General features: G+C 41.4%; 1 protein-coding gene across 2 annotated transcripts in view; it reads right to left on the minus strand.

Moving 5' to 3' along the window:
* Nucleotides 1-20179, minus strand: part of LOC126259317 (band 3 anion transport protein) — a 782039-nt gene that overhangs the window by 63642 nt on the left and 698218 nt on the right. For both annotated transcript variants that reach the window (XM_049955995.1, XM_049955996.1), the window contains exon 19: nucleotides 416-576. In XM_049955995.1, coding sequence (XP_049811952.1) covers nucleotides 416-576 — 161 coding nt within the window. The remainder of the gene's footprint in view (nucleotides 1-415; nucleotides 577-20179) is intronic.

A 20179-nucleotide genomic window follows, 5' to 3' on the forward strand; every position in this document is an offset into this window, starting at 1 on the left:
TCTCAATCAAATAGCTCCTCAACTGGCCTCACAAGGGATAATGAATGTAATAACAATAGTAGTAAACATATGGACAATAGTATTTAGAATAAAAAAATCATCTGGTGAACCCCACTCAAAGTAAGAATGTTGTGCCATGATACTGTTATTATTAGGTTAACTGAAAACAAGGTACTTCTTAAAGAAAGATTAATATAATGCTAACATTTATGAGGTAAGAGTAATTACAGTTCTCAGTGGCAGAATTGTTGTTTTGCAATGGTCATACATGTATTATCATCCTTGTACAACTCTGTATGAAGAACATATTTAGCATAAAGTGCCCAAGTATACAGTCATTTAGTAAATTCATCTCACTTGTATTCTAAACATACATGATCAATAAATTACATATGGCCAGAAAATTGGTACTCACCCAAGATCTGTTGTATTTTCAACATAGCTTGGTTCGCTTACAGTGGTTGTATTTGTACTATTATTAGAACTCGATGAATTCTCATACCAAGAAGCAGCAAACAGGGAGAATTCATCCTGTTCTGCACAATAATCAGCTGTTAAGGGATGTTTCTGGAAAACCTGTGACAAATTAAGCGTTTTCTACAGAAATGCAAATGGAAATGCTTTCATGTTATGGTTTCTATGCTTTCATGTTATGGTTTCTACATTTTCAATTCTTTCCCTGACGTAGTATCTTAAATCACTAACAACGGTACCTGACAAATGCAATTTAACTATAACTTCAAGCAGCAAATAACTCAACAATAATAATATTGTTAGTAGACCTGCAATATAGCAGGGTGCAGACATCTCAGAAGAAAGTAGTAACATGCAGCCAGAAAAGTCAAAAATTTTATATTCATACTACAGTTAGCAACTGCATTTTCTGTAGAGTTGGCAGCATCAGCTTTGTCTCACACATTAGCAAATTACTGTTGACACAATGCATCCTTCAGTCTGTGCTCTTCATTCTTAACTCAATGTTACCTGTTGTGCTATGTAGAGGTAGTAAATAGTAGTTTTATTGGTTTTGTTGAATGAGTGAAAATGACTGCTAAAAGATTTTATGTTGAAGAATATATTGAGTATGGATTAATGTTGCCACTGTGTTGTGTGTCGTAACAGACAACCTTAAAAGTAAAAGTAATGATGTGTATCCTAACTTAGCTAAACTTCATCAAAACAGGTCTTGGGAGCCCAATGGTACCAACTGACCGACTCCTGTGTTGTCCTCAGGTGAGAGGCATCACCGGATGCAGATATGGAGGGACATGAAATCCGCTCATCACTGGTCTCCCAGCTGTTGTCAGTTTTTGTGGCCGGAGCCACTACTTTTCAATTAAGAGCTCCTTGTCCTCACAAGGGCTGCGTACCCCTTGTTTTCCAACAGAGCTCGGTAGACCTGGACAGTATCACAGGTTTCAGATAATTTAGTGCCTTCAGGCAGAGAAATATAGAGGGGGAAGGTTAAAAAGCAAAGGCATTTCTTTCAGCCTTAAGGTGAGAGGGGCCCACTTGTTGTGAGGTCAGTTCCATCTGTTGCCATCGGATCTCATATATTTCAGTCATGAGCAGCCTTCCAAATTACCTGTTATAAGTAGTTTTCAGGAAAATCATTTAGTATTGTTTCACAGGATATTTTTTTTCACATCTACCACTTAAAAAACACTAATTATTGCACTTGATTGTGGAATGATCAAGCTCTCGACCAATGATGACAGTATGATTGAGGAACGTAAATCGTAGCAAGCTGAGATTTTCTCTATACCTTTTACTGCATATGGGGTGAATTCAATGGTCAATAGAAAGACCCAATTATAAGCTTATGTCCACCCTTGGTACTGATCCTTGCCCAAACTATTTTACAAGCAGCTTCAATTTCTGTTTCAGTAGATTTAAGTTTCAAAAAATACAGATGTTTGGGTACCACATACTCTAAGTCATAAATCACAAAAATCAGTGGGTGACCATATGTGCACCTCTGCTTGCACATTGTCAATTGGTTCATGAGCAACACCAACCATTCCTATCCTGTGTCATTACTGGTAATGAGAAATGTTGTCTTTATGCTAACAAGAAGAAGAAAGGAATGGTTGAGCCCAGACAAAGCAGCAACTCCTCATAAAAAGACCTGTAAGCATCCATGAAAGATAATACTATGCATCTTGTGGAAGAGAAATAGTGTGGTATACTATGAATTGCTTCCCCGAGGTGTAACCATCACTGTTGACATTTATTGTCAACAACTGTTGCAATCCAAGAACAATGACCAGCAAGACTGCATGAAGTGATGCTGCTGCACAACAACACCTGCCTGCTTCCCACTATACTGGCGAAAAACACTACACAGGACTTTAGTTGGGAAATCTTTCTGCACCCATCCCATTCACCTGAACCTGCACCCACTGCTTTTCACTTTTCCCACCCTCTATGAAATAACCTTCAAGGAACTTCCTTCCCAGATGAAAATGCGCTGTGAACATAGCTTGATCAATTCCTCTCTGCAACACCAAGTGATTTTTACAGTTGCAGAATTGAAAAGTTACCCCAGCATTGGCAGACTATTGTGAAGGAGAATACATTGTTGGTGAATAATGTTATGAAAAGGAATATCTGCAACACCAAGTGATTTTTACAGTTGCAGAATTGAAAAGTTACCCCAGCATTGGCAGACTATTGTGAAGGAGAATACATTATTGGTGAATAATGTTATGAAAAGGAAAGCTGCTACTTACCACGTTGTGGAAATGCTGAGTCGCAGATAGGCACAACAAAAAGACTGTCACAATATAACCTTTTGGCCAACAAGGCCTTTGTCAAAAATAGACGACAGATACATACAAACACTCATGCAAATGCAACTCACACACACACGGCTGCAGCTTCTGGCAGCTGAAGCCAGAGGCTGCAGTCATGTGTGTGGCTTCAGCTGCCAGAGGCTGCAGTCAAGTGTGTGACTTGTGTTTCCACACGCGCATGCAGATCTCTGCTATATGGTGAGTAGCAACTTTCCTTTTCATGACATGTTGTAGTCCATCCTGGATTTTCCATTGTCTGATTATTGAGGAATAAACATTCTCATATGTGTATCTGTTGTGTTTATTAAACTTATGGAAGAATGCTATGAATGTATGTACCATCCAAATAACTTAAGGAATGCAGTCACATCACATTGCTGACAACTGCTGGTATTTTGACTGGTTCACACCCTGCCATTTTCAAGGCAAAACTGAAAATGACAGGGTGTGCACCAGTTGAAATACCAGCAGTTTTTGATTATGTCACCCAGCTGTATTCCCGTAAGTTATTTGAGCATTGTATAAGCTCAGAGAAACTCAGATCTTTGACAGTTGATCATAAGGAATCCAACAGTCTCATCTGTACGTGTGTTTAGGGAGGGGGATTTCTTTGGGTGCTTGGGGTCTCTTGCAACTACCAATATCTGGGCTAAACTGAGATTCAGCTAATTTAAAAAATCACTGTGTGCACTGTGTCACCTACCTTAGCAGCAACCTCTGAAATGTAGTGTAATCCAGAGCCATTTGTGTTGAACCCACACTGCTCAGCTTTATAGTTCAAGTCTAAGAAGTTATAGACCAGCATGTCAAATAATATTTGAAATCTTGGGTTCAAGCCATCCACTTACTTCTGAACTAAGAGGTGTGATCAGTGCTGAGGATAATGATGCAGGTTCTGAGCTTTATTGAATTTTCCTGAGAAAGGCTGATCTTCTCAACTTCCTCTGCCAGTTTGTCAGAGATCCAAGTCTGAATTCAGCAAGCATTGTCTATTCCAATGTATAACACTATCTGCACCTTGTACCTCCACAGGCTGCCAGAGTGTCTTCCTCATAATGTTAAATGAGGCCCCCTGGCATGTGCATAGAGTGCAAGAGGTAATCATTCTTATTCCTTGCTGCCATTTCGTGACGGCATACAACTATGGAAGAGCCATTCTAGTTACCAATGATTCACAAAATGCCTATCCTTTTGCACTTGCTTCCCCCTGACATGGAACACCTGAGGTGTCGATAACCACAATCTTGTTGTTTGGGGGGTGTATTACCCTGAGTTCTTCCTGGTCCTTGTCTCCTCTGTTCTGGGCTCGTAGACCTATCAGTGACACATGATTCACAGTTGACAACTGGCGATAGCTAACATTTTAATGAGGAGACTCAATATAGCTGTCATGAATTTGAAGAATTACATATTTGCCATCATCTGTACAAATTTGTTTTCTAACAGTTTTGGTTACAGTGATCATCTTCACAGGAAGAAAAAAAGCTGTACATTAGATGGATACCCCCAATGGATAAACTGTAAACCACATGACTCATAAATGTTTAAAGAACCATGAATCAAACAATGGAAAAATCCAGGAAGGAATGTAACAACAATATTATGAGAAGGTAAGTTGCCAGAGACTGCAGTCGAGCGCGCGCGCGTGTGTGTGTGTGTGTTTGTGTGTGTGTGTTGTTGTTGACGAAGGCCAATGGCTGAAAGCTTTAATTGTGAAAATCTTTTTTGTTGTGCCTATCTGTGACTCAGCATCTCTGCAATATGGTGGGCAGCAACTTTCCTTCTCATAATGTTGTTAAAGAAACATGATTTTGATACGAGCTTCACCATGATTAAACAAAATGATCATTAAGATGGTAAAATGAGGACCATCATCTGTACAGTGCAGATAGTTGAATTTTTGAGAGTAAGATAGAAATTGGTGGAGTAAAAGTGCAAGAATACATCTGGTACAACCAAATGTGTTGCAATGCATAAAGGCTGGGAATGGAGGGCTGTTGACAGGCGAAAAGCAAATAGAACTCAGAAGGAGGTGGCCAAGAAATGAAATGTATGTCCTTCTGTTTCCAATAGATAGTGGAAACCATTTCCAATACAGTACAAAATCTTCTCGACTGTCCAGCTACATTAAGTGGTCATGCATCCACAAGCTTTCAGCTGAGTGCTCCTCAGTCACTGTCAAGTGGTGACTACTCTGTGATTACTAACTTTGACTTATATAGCCATTGTATTGGCTGTGATATCACTGTTACTCAGTCCATCACTATATGTGAGCTGTTCAAAAAGTATACGACCTAATTTTTTTTATTGTTAAAACCAACAATGTTGGGGCACGTGCACACTGGGCATATGTTGTGCACATGTTTGATTTTTTTCATCATTCTGGAAACCACTGGTGACTGGCTAGCTGTTGATAAGTAAACATGTGTAACACATTTTATGGACTATACAACAGACTTTTTCCTTGAAAAATTGCCTCAAAAATTCAGATGGAGTCTAAAACTCAAAATTAATACAAAAATTTCCAGTGTTTGATTTAAAATTCCTGCCAATCTTAAAAATGGTCATATATTTCATGCCACGAGAAACCTATCTCTATCTGGCAACATAGGATTCAAATGACAGCAGCAGTGCATCAATGTGATGAACATGAGTTGCAGGGATTCATAAGCCTGCTAACACTCTCTCCCTCCCACTCCGCCATCACAAACCCAGGACACTGTCTAGCCTATGATGTGTCATTGGAGCCTACAGTGCCAGTTAATTTGAATTTAAAGTGATCTGTGGTATCAGTAACAGTACTTTTTTAGTAGCTAGTTTCATAATGGAGAAAATAAAATATTTTCTTATGATGTGGGCTATAAATTGAAAGTAATAAGGTATGCAGAAGAACATGGAAACAGAGTAGGGAGTGGCATTTTGAACCTAGAAAAAAAAGTAATAATAATAATAATAACAATTATTATTATTATTATTATTATTATTATTATTATTGGCGAGCTAGTAAAGAAGAACTGAAAGAAATGAGGAAGACTAAAAGTGCAAATAGAGAACTGAATTCAAAATGGCATATCTAGAAGATAATGTAATGAAACTGATTCAAGGACACCATCAAAGTGGTACTGAAAATAATTCAAACACATACTTGTAAGTTAGCACTACAGTGGAACTTAACAGACTTCAATGGTGGAGTTGGCTGGTGCCACAGGTTTATGAAGTGCCATGGTGCCATGGACTAAGCATGCAAATCAAAACCAAAATATCTGAGAAAATGCCACAAGAATATGAACAGTTAACGTCTTTCCATCGCTTTATTATTTAGCATCGAAAGAGAACCAGTGTGGAACTATGCAAAAAAAGTGGATATGGATGAAACTGCTCTGCCATTTGATGTAATATAACGGTTGGCTACAAATGTGCTAAAAGTGTAACTATAAAAATAGTTGTAAAAACAAAGATGATGTGACTTACCGAACGAAAGTGCTGGCAGGTCGATAGACACACTAACAAACATAAACACACACACAAAATTCAAGCTTTCACAACAAACTGTTGCCTCATCAGGAAAGAGGGAAGGAGAGGGAAAGACGAAAGGATGTGGGTTTTAAGGGAGAGGGGTGGATGGATATGTGTGTGTGTGCGAGTGTATACCCGTCCTTTTTTCCCCCTAAGGTAAGTCTTTCCGCTCCCGGGATTGGAATGACTCCTTACCATCTCCCTTAAAACCCACATCCTTTCGTCTTTCCCTCTCCTTCCCTCTTTCCTGATGAGGCAACAGTTTGTTGCGAAAGCTTGAATTTTGTGTGTGTGTTTGTTTTTGTTAGTGTGTCTATCGACCTGCCAGCGCTTTCGTTCGGTAAGTCACATCATCTTTGTTTTTAGATATATTTTTCCCACGTGGAATGTTTCCCTCTATTATATAAAAATAGTTGGACATGCAAAAATGTACTATATTGTTGTCCTTTCATGGCGTGCTGACAGTAGTAAACACAATCCAATCATCATTTTTAAGAGCAAAAGGATAGCAAAACCTTCTGGAATACCACCAAGAGTTGTTGCTCATGTACATGATAAGTGTTAGATGGACAAGGCTGATATGAAATTATGGATTAACAAATTGTCAGAGAGTAGGAAAAATGTGTTACTGGAGAAGAGTTCTCTTCTTGCATTGGATCAGTTTAGTAGTCATTTGAAAAATTCTGTGAAAAAGAAATTGAGACAGGGAAATACAGAGTTTGCTGTTATTCTGAGAAGACTTACTTCACAATTGCAACCTCTTGATGTCTCAATGCACAAACCATTTAAAGTGTATATGAGAGAGAAATGGAACAAACAGATGATGGATGAAACCCAACATGAATTCGTGCCAAGGGGTGCTTAAAATGACCTACAATCAAACAAGGGTGTCAGTGGATAAAACAGTTGTGGTCTACAGTGAGAGTAAACATAATCATTAAATCTTTCAAGAAGCGCAGCATAAGTAATGCACTCAATGGCAGTGAAAATTGTCTTATATATGAAGAGAACAATAATGACAACATAGAAAAAGAAGAAGAAGAAGAGAAAAGTTCTGATCAAGATAGTCCATAAAATATGGTAAGTGTTAGTCATCGGACTTCGTGTTGTGGTCAAATTGCAGAAAAAGTGGACCAAATCATTAAATAAAATTTTGTTTTAGGCTGAACGATTCTCAAGTTGAAACAATCTGCAAGAATCAACAAATGTTTTGGGATGAAGCAATGGGTACAACTGCTTTGGGGATGACTGCTCATCAGTAAGTTCAGGTAGGCCATCAACATTTGCAAATGAAGTTGTTAACTGATCTCACAAGGACCCTGGTGATACATGCTAGATGAATCATGACTAGAGAACTTGCAGCTGACATTAAAATTAATGTGGGGTCAATTCATCCCATTTTAATGGAACATTTGGACATAAAGAGGATCTCACTAAAATTTGTGCCAAAGCTGCTAACAACTGAACAGAAGCAATTTCATTCGGAGATTGCACAGGACATGATGGATACTGTGAGCAGTAATCCCGACTGTCTTAACACAGTGATAACAGCTGACAAGTGCTGGGTTCATGGGTATGACCCAGAAATGAAATATGAGTCATTGCAATGGAAGTGTCCATCCTCCCTGAGACCAAAACAAGTAAGGCATGTCCACAGCAATGTGAAATTCATGCTGAAAATCTTTTTTTACTCCAATGGCATGGTCCAACACAACTATGCCCCACATGATACTAACATCAATTAGAAGTGCTAACAAGACATTCTACATCACCTCTGTGAAGCAGTGAGACATAAATGGCCAGAATTGTGTGCAGCAGGCAGTTGACACCTTCACCATGATAATGCACCCAGTGACCACTCTCAATTAATTCAGAGTTTTTTGGGCAAACACAACATGGCTGTGATTTATCATTCTCCTTATTCTCCTGACCTAGTACTGAGTGGCTTCTGGCTTTCCCTAAACTGAAAAAGACTATGGAAGAGACCAGATTTCAGAACACGGAAGACATTATGCCGTATTTGATGGAGCAGCTGTGCACCATATGAAAAGAGGCTTTCCAGCGATGCTTCCAGCAGTGCAGCAGCATTGGGAGAGGTGGTAGAAACTGAAGGGGATTTCTTTGAATGTGGCTAGTGTCAAAAAACTGTATATGAATGAAGAGTAGTTTCGTAAATAAAAGTCAGATGCTTTTTGCACAGCCCTTGAATAAGGCAATGTCTCCGACCTGAGTCTGCCACATTGTCTGCTTTACCCTCATGATCACCAGCACCAGCTGCAATTTCTGTCTTTATTGATGTGTTGTCAGAGTTGTGATCTCTATAAATCCTGTAATTAAGCCCTTTAGAAAACATTAGGTTACCTGTTGAGAGAGGTGTCACTAATGCAATGTTATGTCCATTTTCCAACGCCTGTTCAGCTACTGCTGATTTCTCTACATAGTCATAAAAGGATGAGCACAGAAACCACACAGCAGTCTGTTTATAATGGCCAAAGAGCATCTCAGTGAAAAGCTCCTGGATGTATAACCACTTGAGATGGCTACAAGACCACAATTCCGTCATTTCTAGCACATGTTCGAGTTGCAGCCACTTCAACTGAGGACTACAGTCCACATCATGGAGCAATGACTGACATTCACTGTTACACACACAAAACAACATGACTGTTATCCGATCACAACTATGGTCTGCTTTGCTGCAGCCACCTTAGGGTAATATTGTCAAATACCATTTCTGAAGGCAACCAGCCAAACTATACTGCTCACTATAAAAGGAAGCATCTGCAATGGGATTTTCAGAATGCATCTATATTTGTAGAAATATAAAAGCAGTGCACCAGAAAGTTCCAAGTCTTGCGCTACACAAAAAAACTACAGCAAAAAACCATCTGGTACAAAATGTAAGCGTGTAATGTGTGATGTGCCATGAAAAATCCAAACTTGTTGAAACTATTAACAAACTGCAAGAAACTGTGTGCAGATCAATGGAGGAAAACAAAGTAGTAGGTGAGGGGATCAAGAAGACTGGAAGTGAATGTAATAGACTAAAGACCACCAAGCAGGCTTAAAGTGGATGTAACAAAGGAGAAGCGCGTATAGTGGCTGAAGATGACCTTACTAATACCAGTACTCCAATGCATGCTGCTCACTACTCAAATACAGCATATACAGGGTGAGTCACTAACTATTTCCACCAAGAATAACTCCAAAAGTATGATAGAAGCTGAAAAGTTTGTGGGACAAAAGTTGCATGGGACAACAGAGGCCACAATATGACATTGGTTTTTTGTTGTTATGTGGGGTTGCTTCAGAGATATGAAGGTCAACTTTGTTTTTTTAAATGGGATGCTATAGTTTGGTACTTATTTTCTGATAGCTGCTATCGAGGCGAATCCAATGACGTGTAACAGTAAGGTCTTTGAAGGTCAACGAAGGTCACAAAGGTTGCATGAACGTCCATTTACAGGTGTTTGAAGTGATAACCATTGGTATCAATGTGGTGATGCAATCTTCTTATCATGGATTAAGTGGTATTCCTTATCACTTTGGCACTTATCGAAGCACATACTCTGACAATTCTCTCTCGCATATCTTCAGGTGTAGTTGGAACGTTTTTAATTCCTACAAGAAAAAATCTAGAGGCATTTCAAGTCCGGCAAACAATCCAGCCACGACACATCTCCTCTGCATCCAATCCAATGATATGAGAATTTCAAGCCATCAGCAAAAAATGTGTTGGACACCCATTGTATTAATAATACATTCTGTTCCTTGTTCCTAAAGGTATTTCTTCCAATAACAGATCTAATGTTTCTTGCAGAAATGTGGTGTACTTCCTACCATTAAGTTTTCCTTCAATCAAGTAGGGGCCTATAATTCTGTCCTCCAGAATCACACACCAAACATTCACTGACCACGGCTTTTGGTGTGCAACTTGCCATGGCCAACATGGATTTTCAGTTGCCCAATAATGCATGTCATGCAAATTAACATTTCCATGGTTTGTGAATGTAGCCTCATCAGTAAATAAAATCAAATTAATAAATGTGTCATCCCTCTGAATCTGAAGTTGAGCCCATCAGCAGAATTCAGTGTGACACATGCAATCCATACCAATTAATTCTTGGTGGAGACTGATATGGCAGAGATGATATTATGGTGATGCACAACAAAAATAACACTACTCTGGCTCATGCTAGATTCCCTTGCAATTCGACATGAACTAATACAAGGACCTCGAACCACAGTGGCAAGAGTACCAAATTCCATTTGCTCATTAGTAACTTTCCTGTGCTGGATATGATCGGATGCGTTAAAGATCCAGTTGTTCTCAATTTATCATACACATATTTAAATATACAACGAGTAGGGTGAGTACGTTGAAGATATCTTTCAGCTTGTAAGTAGCTAGCTCTCACTGAATTTCATTGGCATTCTCCATAAATGAGAAGCATATCGACTTGTTCTTCAAAGGAATACACCATTCACATTCACCTGATTCAATGTTTCTAGTCTTACTGTTCCTATTAGTGTTGTATTGTAAAACCATCGAATGGTGTTTACATGTCCATGGCATGTTAGGTGGATACACCATATTCGGCAAATATTTACTATTAGCACAATATACGAGAGAGAACTGTCAGAGCATGTGCTTCTATAAGTGCCAAAGTGATAAGGAATACCACTCAATCCATGATAAGAAGATTGCAGCACTGCATTGATACCAATGGTCATCACTTCAAACACCTAAATGGACATTCATGCCACCTTTCTGACCTCTTTGACCTTCAAAGACCTTACTGTTACACATCACTGGATTCATCTCGATAGCCGCTGTCAGAAAATAAGTACCAAACTAAAGCATCCCATTTAAAAAACAAAATTGACCTTCATATCTCTGATGCGACCTCACCTAGCAACAAAAACCCAACGTCATATTATGGCCTCCATTGTCCCATGCAACATTTGTTTCACAGACTTTTGAGCTACCATCACACTTTTGGAGTTATTCTAGGTGGCAATAAGTAGAGACTCACCCGGTATATTATGTCCTCTACAGTAAAAAATTATTGTGTGCTGCATCAAAGAACTTCGTCAAAAATGATCAAATTGTATGTCAGGAGGAAAAGGATGCAAAAATTACACAAACCGTATATCCACATCTGCCAAAATCATCACTTGAAAATGAAATATGGTAACCCTAGAGGTGATGCACATGAAATAAAAAGAGTTATCAATAAGATAAGCATCTTAGCTCATATCACATTGACCAAGGACTATCAACAGTAACCAATATTTCTCAAATCTGCAACAGTTTGGAGGATATTCATAGGATCAAAGAATATAGATCTGGTAGAGAACTTTACACGATTAAGGCCTTCACCTCAACTAGCGTGGTAAAATCATCTACCAACTATAATTTGTGACTTCATCGCATATGCAATGAACATTGTGACCTCGGGACACTCAGAGTTGAACAAAGAGAGTACCACAACAGAAGAAAATTGTAGGAATGAGTGTAGACAGAATACACTGGGCAATTGGGTGGTGGAATAACAAGATAAAACTGCATCTTGCCAGACTTTCAGTGTGTGGAAACAGACGAACTTGAAGAAATGGGTAGTGAAAAGTACTTTGTTCAGATCTTCAACTGAAACGTATTTTTTACAGAAGATTGTGTAACTGCAAAACAAAAACTGGCAATTTATTAACAAAACATTAGAGGCCTCTGCAGCAAGATATAAGAACTCATAAGCAAAGTCTATGAGCTACAAGGTATAGAGTATGCTTATGTTCAGTCCTTTAGTGAACACTATATTAATTCTGGTATTGAAAAACTTGTGATAAATAATTACTACTTAGCTAGATCAATCTGTAGCAAATATAAAGAAAAAGGTGGTGCTGGCATTTGAGTAAAAAACAATGTGAAATGCAGAGCATGTGATTTTCCGAATTATTGTTTGGAACAACATTTGGAAGTGTGCCATAGAAATGTCTTAAATTAATTCTCTTGTATCAGTAGCAACAGATGGAACCTAAAAAATCTGATGTCCACATTTAACATTGTTTCTATAGTTACATTAATTACTAGAATAACCTCACGTACAAGCACACTAATTCATAGACCAGACCAAAATTGGTGATACAAGTTCTGAATGATCTCTCTGATGGGCAAATACTCACTATTAACAGTTAAGTACGAATGAGAATGAAAGTGGCCCCGAAAGGAAATTAGCTAGGATAATTCATGATGAAACTATCCAGACATTTAAATCATATCTCCAAGGCATAGAAAGGAGATCTGTTTATAGTTTAAATAATGCTAAGTTCAAGCACAATCTTTTCAGTAATGAAGTGACACTGATATTTGAAAGCATCTTCCCAAAAAGGATATGTAAGAACGAAACCAAAATACTCACCAGAAAGCCCTGGATAACCACTGCTATTAAGATTTCATGCAAAAGGAAACAAAAGCTGTATGTCGCCTCAAAAAATCCAGACAACCTCAGTTGGTGTGATGAATGGCAGTTAGCCCTAAACGTGGGAAAATGTAAGTTGACGCGGATGAGTAACAAGATCAAACCTGTAAAGCTCGGGTGCATTATGTTCAACTTGATACAGTCAAGTGGTTTAAATATCTGGGTGTAATGCTGCAAAGCGATACGAGATGGAATGAGCACGTGAAAACTGTTGAAGGGAAGGCAAATGGTTGACTTTGCTTCATTGGGAGAACTTTAGGAAAGTGCCAGAATGAGATTTTCACTCTGCAGCGGAGTGTGCGCTGATATGAAACTTCCTGGCAGATTAAAACTGTGTGCCCGACCGAGACTCGAACTCGGGACCTTTGCCTTTCGCGGGCAAGTGCTCTACCAACTGAGCTACCGAAGCACGACTCACGCCCGGCCCTCACAGCTTTACCTCTGCCAGTATCTCGTCTCCTACCTTCCAAACTTTACAGAAGCTCTCCTGCGAACCTTGCAGAACTAGCACTCCTGAAAGAAAGGATATTGCGGAGACATGGCTTAGCCACAGCCTGGGGGATGTTTCCAGAATGAGATTTTCACTCTGCAGCGGAGTGTGCGCTGATATGAAACTTCCTGGCAGATTAAAACTGTGTGCCCGACCGAGACTCGAACTCGGGACCTTTGCCTTTCGCGGGCAAGTGCTCTACCAACTGAGCTACCGAAGCACGACTCACGCCCGGCCCTCACAGCTTTACCTCTGCCAGTATCTCGTCTCCTACCTTCCAAACTTTACAGAAGCTCTCCTGCGAACCTTGCAGAACTAGCACTCCTGAAAGAAAGGATATTGCGGAGACATGGCTTAGCCACAGCCTGGGGGATGTTTCCAGAATGAGATTTTCACTCTGCAGCGGAGTGTGCGCTGATATGAAACTTCCTGGCAGATTAAAACTGTGTGCCCGACCGAGACTCGAACTCGGGACCTTTGCCTTTCGCGGGCAAGTGCTCTACCAACTGAGCTACCGAAGCACGACTCACGCCCGGCCCTCACAGCTTTACCTCTGCCAGTATCTCGTCTCCTACCTTCCAAACTTTACAGAAGCTCTCCTGCGAACCTTGCAGAACTAGCACTCCTGAAAGAAAGGATATTGCGGAGACATGGCTTAGCCACAGCCTGGGGGATGTTTCCAGAATGAGATTTTCACTCTGCAGCGGAGTGTGCGCTGATATGAAACTTCCTGGCAGATTAAAACTGTGTGCCCGACCGAGACTCGAACTCGGGACCTTTGCCTTTCGCGGGCAAGTGCTCTACCAACTGAGCTACCGAAGCACGACTCACGCCCGGCCCTCACAGCTTTACCTCTGCCAGTATCTCGTCTCCTACCTTCCAAACTTTACAGAAGCTCTCCTGCGAACCTTGCAGAACTAGCACTCCTGAAAGAAAGGATATTGCGGAGACATGGCTTAGCCACAGCCTGGGGGATGTTTCCAGAATGAGATTTTCACTCTGCAGCGGAGTGTGCGCTGATATGAAACTTCCTGGCAGATTAAAACTGTGTGCCCGACCGAGACTCGAACTCGGGACCTTTGCCTTTCGCGGGCAAGTGCTCTACCAACTGAGCTACCGAAGCACGACTCACGCCCGGCCCTCACAGCTTTACCTCTGCCAGTATCTCGTCTCCTACCTTCCAAACTTTACAGAAGCTCTCCTGCGAACCTTGCAGAACTAGCACTCCTGAAAGAAAGGATATTGCGGAGACATGGCTTAGCCACAGCCTGGGGGATGTTTCCAGAATGAGATTTTCACTCTGCAGCGGAGTGTGCGCTGATATGAAACTTCCTGGCAGATTAAAACTGTGTGCCCGACCGAGACTCGAACTCGGGACCTTTGCCTTTCGCGGGCAAGTGCTCTACCAACTGAGGTACCGAAGCACGACTCACGCCCGGCCCTCACAGCTTTACCTCTGCCAGTATCTCGTCTCCTACCTTCCAAACTTTACAGAAGCTCTCCTGCGAACCTTGCAGAACTAGCACTCCTGAAAGAAAGGATATTGCGGAGACATGGCTTAGCCACAGCCTGGGGGATGTTTCCAGAATGAGATTTTCACTCTGCAGCGGAGTGTGCGCTGATATGAAACTTCCTGGCAGATTAAAACTGTGTGCCCGACCGAGACTCGAACTCGGGACCTTTGCCTTTCGCGGGCAAGTGCTCTACCAACTGAGCTACCGAAGCACGACTCACGCCCGGCCCTCACAGCTTTACCTCTGCCAGTATCTCGTCTCCTACCTTCCAAACTTTACAGAAGCTCTCCTGCGAACCTTGCAGAACTAGCACTCCTGAAAGAAAGGATATTGCGGAGACATGGCTTAGCCACAGCCTGGGGGATGTTTCCAGAATGCGGGCACTTGCCCGCGAAAGGCAAAGGTCCCGAGTTCAAGTCTCGGTCGGGCACACAGTTTTAATCTGCCAGGAAGTTTCATATCAGCGCACACTCCGCTGCAGAGTGAAAATCTCATTCTGGAAACATCCCCCAGGCTGTGGCTAAGCCATGTCTCCGCAATATCCTTTCTTTCAGGAGTGCTAGTTCTGCAAGGTTCGCAGGAGAGCTTCTGTAAAGTTTGGAAGGTAGGAGACGAGATACTGGCAGAGGTAAAGCTGTGAGGGCCGGGCGTGAGTCGTGCTTCGGTAGCTCAGCTGGTAGAGCACTTGCCCGCGAAAGGCAAAGGTCCCGAGTTCGAGTCTCGGTCGGGCACACAGTTTTAATCTGCCAGGAAGTTTCATATCAGCGCACACTCCGCTGCAGAGTGAAAATCTCATTCTGGAAACATCCCCCAGGCTGTGGCTAAGCCATGTCTCCGCAATATCCTTTCTTTCAGGAGTGCTAGTTCTGCAAGGTTCGCAGGAGAGCTTCTGTAAAGTTTGGAAGGTAGGAGACGAGATACTGGCAGAGGTAAAGCTGTGAGGGCCGGGCGTGAGTCGTGCTTCGGTAGCTCAGTTGGTAGAGCACTTGCCCGCGAAAGGCAAAGGTCCCGAGTTCGAGTCTCGGTCGGGCACACAGTTTTAATCTGCCAGGAAGTTTCATATCAGCGCACACTCCGCTGCAGAGTGAAAATCTCATTCTGGAAACATCCCCCAGGCTGTGGCTAAGCCATGTCTCCGCAATATCCTTTCTTTCAGGAGTGCTAGTTCTGCAAGGTTCGCAGGAGAGCTTCTGTAAAGTTTGGAAGGTAGGAGACGAGATACTGGCAGAGGTAAAGCTGTGAGGGCCGGGCGTGAGTCGTGCTTCGGTAGCTCAGTTGGTAGAGCACTTGCCCGCGAAAGGCAAAGGTCCCGAGTTCGAGTCTCGGTCGGGCACACAGTTTTAATCTGCCAGGAAGTTTCATATCAGCGCACACTCCGCTGCAGAGTGAAAATCTCATTCTGGAAACATCCCCCAGGCTGTGGCTAAGCCATGTCTCCGCAATATCCTTTCTTTCAGGAGTGCTAGTTCTGCAAGGTTCGCAGGAGAGCTTCTGTAAAGTTTGGAAGGTAGGAGACGAGATACTGGCAGAGGTAAAGCTGTGAGGGCCGGGCGTGAGTCGTGCTTCGGTAGCTCAGTTGGTAGAGCACTTGCCCGCGAAAGGCAAAGGTCCCGAGTTCGAGTCTCGGTCGGGCACACAGTTTTAATCTGCCAGGAAGTTTCATATCAGCGCACACTCCGCTGCAGAGTGAAAATCTCATTCTGGAAACATCCCCCAGGCTGTGGCTAAGCCATGTCTCCGCAATATCCTTTCTTTCAGGAGTGCTAGTTCTGCAAGGTTCGCAGGAGAGCTTCTGTAAAGTTTGGAAGGTAGGAGACGAGATACTGGCAGAGGTAAAGCTGTGAGGGCCGGGCGTGAGTCGTGCTTCGGTAGCTCAGTTGGTAGAGCACTTGCCCGCGAAAGGCAAAGGTCCCGAGTTCGAGTCTCGGTCGGGCACACAGTTTTAATCTGCCAGGAAGTTTCATATCAGCGCACACTCCGCTGCAGAGTGAAAATCTCATTCTGGAAACATCCCCCAGGCTGTGGCTAAGCCATGTCTCCGCAATATCCTTTCTTTCAGGAGTGCTAGTTCTGCAAGGTTCGCAGGAGAGCTTCTGTAAAGTTTGGAAGGTAGGAGACGAGATACTGGCAGAGGTAAAGCTGTGAGGGCCGGGCGTGAGTCGTGCTTCGGTAGCTCAGTTGGTAGAGCACTTGCCCGCGAAAGGCAAAGGTCCCGAGTTCGAGTCTCGGTCGGGCACACAGTTTTAATCTGCCAGGAAGTTTTAGGAAAGTGGTTTACCTGTAAAGGAAACCACATATAGGTTGCTGGTGTGACCTATTCTTGAGTACTGCTTAAGTGTTTGGGATCCATAACAGGTCAGATTGAAGGAAGACATCAAAACAACTCAGAGGTGGGCTGTTAGACTTGTTACCGGTAGGTTCAAACAACACGTAAGTGCTATGGAGATGCTTTGGGAACTCAAATGGGAATTAATGGAGGGAAGACAATGCACTTTTTGAGAAACGCTATTCAGAAACTTTAGAGAACCAGCATTTGAAGCTGACTACCGAACAATTCTACTGCCACCAACATACAATGTGCATAAGGACCCTGAAGATAATATGAGAATTCAGGCTCTTACACAGGCATATAGACAGTCATTTTCCCTCACTCTGTTTGCGAGTGGAACAGGACAGGAAATGACAATTGGTGGTACAGGGTCCCCTCCACCACACACCATATAGTGGCTTGCGGCCCTCCACCACACACCATATGGTGGCTTGCAGAGTTACCTATGTAGATGTAGTTAAATCACTATAAGAAATATTCTAAAATAATAAGTAAGGTTATTCAGAAGTCAAAAAATTTGTAAATAGGTTCCAAAATTAATAAATATAGTAAAGAAATCAAAACTGTAGGGGGTAGGGGTAAGGAGTGACACAGGTGAAAATTGTCCCAGTAGGACTCAAAACACTGTTCTCTGAAGGTAGAGTAGCTCGTAATCAAGAGAGTGTGGCAAAAAAAATTTATGGGCTCTTTTTAAATATTGTTGAGAAAACAGAACATAATAGCTCCTTACAAAAGGCCATAAAAATACTTTAAGACCATTTCCCTAATTATTTAGAGCAGATAGGTATAGCCTCTATAACCATACAGGAAGTAAGAAAACTGTAATTTCTTTAAGAAGTGAAAATTCTGCTGGTGGCAACAATATTTCCAGCAAACAGCTAAATACTACAGTAATACATTCAGTAAAGTCCCAGTTCACCTATCCAATGTCTCCCTCATACAAGGTATCTTCTCTGACAGGATAAAGATGCTTGTGAAACCCCTCTAAAAAAAAGGACAATGCCTCGGACATTACAAACTATCGTCCTATCTTTCTTCTGACAGCAATTTCTAAAACCCTTAAAAAATTAATTTATACCAGGATAGTCAATCATCTAAAAACTTTCCAGTAATCAGCAAAAAAAAAACAAACCATTTTGGATTCAGAGAAGGTATCTCCACAACCAAAGCTGTATTTTCATTTACCAATAACATTCTGGAATGCCCTGACTAGAAGACATTGCCTGTTGGCATATTTTGTGACCTGTCTGGGGCCTTTGACTGTGTCGATCACAGAATACTTATAGAAAAAGGATGCCACTATGGAATCTGAGGACAAATGGGCAACTAGCTCAAATCCTATCTATGGGACAGAAAACAGAAAATAGTGTTAGATGGTAACAATATGCAGATAGAAGAGGTAGAGTTCCACTGGGGAACAGAACATAAAGAGTTCCACAAGGTTTTGTCCTGGGTTTCCTGCTATTTCTCATGTACAGTAAAACCCTATATTTACATTCCTGTATTTTATATTTTCCCACTTTTTATGATCATTTTCGTCAGTCCCAACGGAAGTCCTATTCTCTAAATACACTACTTTCCCATGTTACAAATTTCCCACATATTAAGTTTTCTTTGACATTATCATGACAATGAATTTCATACAGAGCTCTGCAAGAAGTGCATCATATTCCTGCTCAAAACCAGCCTTGGAACAAAACAGAAAACGCACTCTATATGCAAAGTTACTAATCGCATAATGTAGCATTAGCATGGGAAGCAAGATTTTCATTGTCAGCGTGTTTGGTCATGGCCACCTGTATTAAAGGTTTGCAATGTATGGAAGGGTGGGAAGGTATATTGAGTCACTGCCTCAATGATAAGCACAGATCTGATGAGAGTGACTCTAATAGCAACCTTCCTCCCACTCACTATGGTGTATTACAACAGCTTTAATTTAATTTCATAGTCATTTATATGAATAAACACTGCTCTTGAAAATGGCTTTCATGAATCATTGTTACTGCTGTGTGAAATACACTATTCCATACTATAGTCTATTCACCGAGAGCTGGGACGAAACATAAACAGTGTCACGTGAGCGACTATGCTCATTTGCAGAGAAAGCATTCGGTGTTCACGTGATACGTAGGGGTGTGGAAAATCCTTGGCGCACGCTTTGCAGCTGGTGGCATTCGGCTGGCTGCCGAGCTGTCACAGAGGACCGTGAGAAACCTGGGCAACAATGTACGAAATAAATTTAACAGTAATGTTAAAATAATGTTAAACTGAGTTCATTCTGTTGAGGCAGATTTATTTTCATTCAGGTTGCTAACAAAACGCTCCATTCAAACACAATTAATTGTTAATTTTAATAACAATACCAGTAATAATAATGATAAAGGATGAAACAAGGTTCACTCTTTCTAACTTGAACTGTTTTCATTGAGGTTTATAACAAACTGCTCCTCTCTCTCCTCTATAATGCAGTCTAATTTCCACATTTGAGTTTCAACTTTTTCTGCAACATGGAGGACGCACTTGTTCCATTCCTCTGCAGTCACTGTTCTTACTGCTTCTTCTAGTAGTACTTTAAATTCCGGCATTTTGTATGTTTTGTTTTTCGCTGCAACATAGCCTTTGATTCTGAGCCACACTAACTCGATGGCGTTTAATTCACAGTGGTATGGAGGAATTCTGAGAACAGTTTTCCCTGCATTCTTCGCAATTTCATCTATTGCGTATTCGTTGTGCGCTGTTCTGTGATTTTTAACTATATCTAAAAGTTTTTTCTTCAACATACCATCTTCGAAATCGCTGTTTTTAGATTTTAGCCACTCTGATATTTCGTGCTTATTGGAATTCACATTGGGAACTTTTTCTTTTCTCCTAGAATGGTACGGCGTGTTATCAAGAATATTAAATGCATTTTCCTGAAGCCGAGGAAGAGCATCTTGAAACCACTTCTCGAAGGCTTCGGCGCACATCTCCTCATGATAATATCCACTTTTCTTGGATTCAAAAGTCCACAAACATCCTTCAAGGAACCCTGCTTTGCTGCCAATGTGTGTGATAAT

The sequence above is a fragment of the Schistocerca nitens genome, chromosome 5 (assembly GCF_023898315.1).
Source record: "Schistocerca nitens isolate TAMUIC-IGC-003100 chromosome 5, iqSchNite1.1, whole genome shotgun sequence".
Classification (NCBI taxonomy): Eukaryota; Metazoa; Arthropoda; class Insecta; order Orthoptera; family Acrididae; genus Schistocerca; species Schistocerca nitens.